General features: G+C 41.7%; 1 protein-coding gene across 1 annotated transcript; it reads left to right on the top strand.

Moving 5' to 3' along the window:
* Positions 1 to 668: 668 nt before the first annotated feature.
* On the top strand, positions 669 to 2,786 carry HSBP1 (heat shock factor binding protein 1; the record flags this gene model as incomplete). Its single annotated transcript, XM_009573075.1, has 3 exons — positions 669 to 735; positions 956 to 1,075; positions 2,524 to 2,786. Coding segments are annotated over 2 exons (186 nt in total), but the record flags the coding sequence as incomplete, so codon positions are not given.
* Between the last annotated feature and the right edge of the window lie 263 nt (positions 2,787 to 3,049).

The following is a 3,049-nucleotide window of genomic DNA, read 5'->3' on the forward strand; positions in this document are numbered from 1 at the left end:
GGAGCCTCCGGCCTCGCCCCGTTCGCGGGCCCTGGCCTTACCTGCCGGGGCCCGGGGCGGCCGAGCTTGGGTGACCCGCGTCAGGCGGAGGGGCTGCTGGGCTTGCCGTGTTGCCTGGAGCTTTTTTCCCCGGGTCTTACGATAAACCGCTTCCACTGGAGAGTCGCTTCTGCCGAGTCCCTCGGGGCGGCTCGGGGGGGAGCGCGGTTACAGCCGTGTTTCCCAGCGCAGGCTACTGAAGTGCCCTTCCTCCAGCCGGGGCAGTGCGGGCTCCCTGCGTGAGGAGGAGTTAGCTGTGCCTGGAGGGGTGCGGTTCAGAGCCAGGGCTTGGGAGCGTGGAGGGGAAGGCTGTTATTCTGACACCGAAAGAAGTGTCGTCATGTGATTAACGGAGGACGCGGGAAGCGGGTAGTGTGGGTTTAGTCCTGGTTGTGGAACGCGGGCATTTTCTAGATCTTAAAATTGTTTACTGTGAGCCTCAGTTCTCCTGTGTGTACATATATATGTAAAAATATCTTACTTAAATGTGGAGTTATACTGCAGAGTTTGTGCACAGTTGAGCTCAGTAATGAAAGAAAACGTTGTACTTACCTCATTGCATGAGATTAAATATTGTAACCACCTCTTTAATGAATACAAAACAGACTTCTTTTTTTCCTTTCTATTAGGTGCAGACATTGCTTCAGCAAATGCAGGACAAATTTCAGACCATGTCTGACCAAATAATTGGAAGAAATATCCTTTTTTAAAGTCAGATAGGTGCTGTACACTACAGACGCACAAGTATTTTAAGGTATATTTACCAGAGGGATTTAGAAGATAAATTTAAAGTGACCGTAAGTGTTTGAGCAAAGCTGTAATAAAAAACCCAAACCAACAGTAACAAAAAAAAAAAATCCTAGAAAACAACCCAACCACTATTAGGTTGCAGTCATAGTCCTTAACTCCAGTGAACTTGATGACATGAGCTGTCGCATAGATGACCTGGAGAAGAACATAGCAGACCTCATGACGCAAGCGGGAGTGGAAGAATTGGAAGGCGAGAACAAGACCCCTGCTACTAACAAGAGTTAAAGTGAGACAGTTGCTTGTGAGCTTTGAAACAAATCCTCGGGTCACTTGAAATTAGTGACTGACTGACTTTAAAGTAATGGACTTTATCCTTTGATTTGTGAGGTTGTCTGAAATTAATTCAGAGCAGCTTAATACAAGAAGCTTTAAAAAGCTCTCCTCAGCAAGCTCCTACTAGCCTCTTCAGCAGAGACGTTTTCTTCACCAATATTGGGAGGAGAGTTATTTTCTTCATGTCTAGTTAGTTTTGAGGAAGTGCAATAGCTGTATTCATCCTCTGTTACTCACTCACTCTGGCACTCTTAGTAAGATCTGAAATAATGACCATCTTTGCAGCATGGGAAGGAGAGGAGATGGGGAAAAATACCAGTAGCAAAGTGAGCTGTTCCCTTCCCTTCCCTCATCACATTTGAGCCTTCTGGAAAGGACCATAATCTCCTGCGTGTTACCAACATCCGCTCCAATTTCCATAGCTAGAAAGCTAGTGTGACCGTGGTGCTACTCTTAATCTTCCACTGTAGACTTTAGCTCCCAGTAAGCCCCTGAAGACTCTAGACTTGCTGCTGTGCACAGGGGCTAATGAGGGAGTTACTGTCAGTGAGCTGTAAATCCCTCCTGTGGAAGTTAGGAGCTTGCTGGGAGAACGTGACTCACACACACCCCTGCAAAGCAGCAAGTCCTGGCTTGGACAGGACAACTCAGAGTGAGGCAAGCATATGGCAGGGCAACACTTCCTGGAAAAAGAAGTTTCTTATTGTCAGATAAATGTGATATTATTATATATTCTTCTTATGTAATTTCTTAATTGATAACCTGCCCCTATATTACACAAAAACATTGCAGAAGTAGATGTTTCATCTACTTGGCAAGCAGCAGTTCAAAACCTAGTACAAAAACATGTAAATAAATTCAAGTGATTAGGTGGCACCACACACAGCATTTACAACAAATGCTAAAGGCATTTCAGAAGATGGGGGCAATGCAAGAGTGCCAAAACTGCTACAGCATAAACAAGGTGTGTTTGTGGTGCTTAATTATAATATATGAGCACTAAGATTTCACTTCAGTTTGTATAGAATTTGATTTTTGTAATCCATGGAAGGCAACTGATAAATAAACTACTACATGTATCATGTCAGATTAACTTTTGGTTTTTTTAAGGTGGCTAAGACAGACATGTCTCAGCCTCTCTTAGGCTTGAAATTCTGAGGTCACGTCTAGAATGCTATGCAGCCTGTATAATAGGCATGTGTATTTGAAACAGATATATGTCTTTCTTTTTAAGGTACCTATTTTTTGTGATACTTTGACAGAAATACAAATTATTACAGGCTTCATTGCCCCCAATGTCAGTTCCCTTAGCCTGAACCCCACAAATGAACATTTCTGATGAGCATGATTCTCTTAATTCTTCTCAGTAATATATTTTTTTTAATTATTTTTCCCCAACAGGTTGCCAGTAACTTAAGATGAATCCTGGAAGGTGACTTTTTTTTTTTCCCTACAAATCCTTGGAATTACAGAACAGCTTTTTGCAACTACTGTGTGTAAAAGCATTTTTATATTGTTAAAGAGCTTGCATTCCTAATGTATATTGTATAGTTAGGGATAGGTTAGTTTATATTTTGATTTGTGTACTGTAATTTCACTTTTTGAATTCTTGTTATGAGGATCAATTAGTTGTGTTATTAAAACACAGATCTTACGGATCTCAACTACTGGGTGTATTTTTTTGTGAAGTCATTTTTTCTCTCTTATACTTTTTCTAGACATTTCATTTTTGATAGCTGAACATCTAGTGACTCCCATGAAATGGAAATCTTAACTTGTCCTACGTAACTTTGTGGAGTGAAGCACAAGATTGAAACTTAGCATTAATCTTAGCTCTAAGCATCAGTCACTCAACTTGTTGAGGACTATGTGGTGTTCTCTCATAAATGTAATAACGTCATTTTGGAAACATAAGACACTGAACATC

The sequence above is a fragment of the Fulmarus glacialis genome, unplaced genomic scaffold, assembly GCF_000690835.1.
Source record: "Fulmarus glacialis isolate BGI_N327 unplaced genomic scaffold, ASM69083v1 scaffold29672, whole genome shotgun sequence".
NCBI lineage: Eukaryota > Metazoa > Chordata > Aves > Procellariiformes > Procellariidae > Fulmarus > Fulmarus glacialis.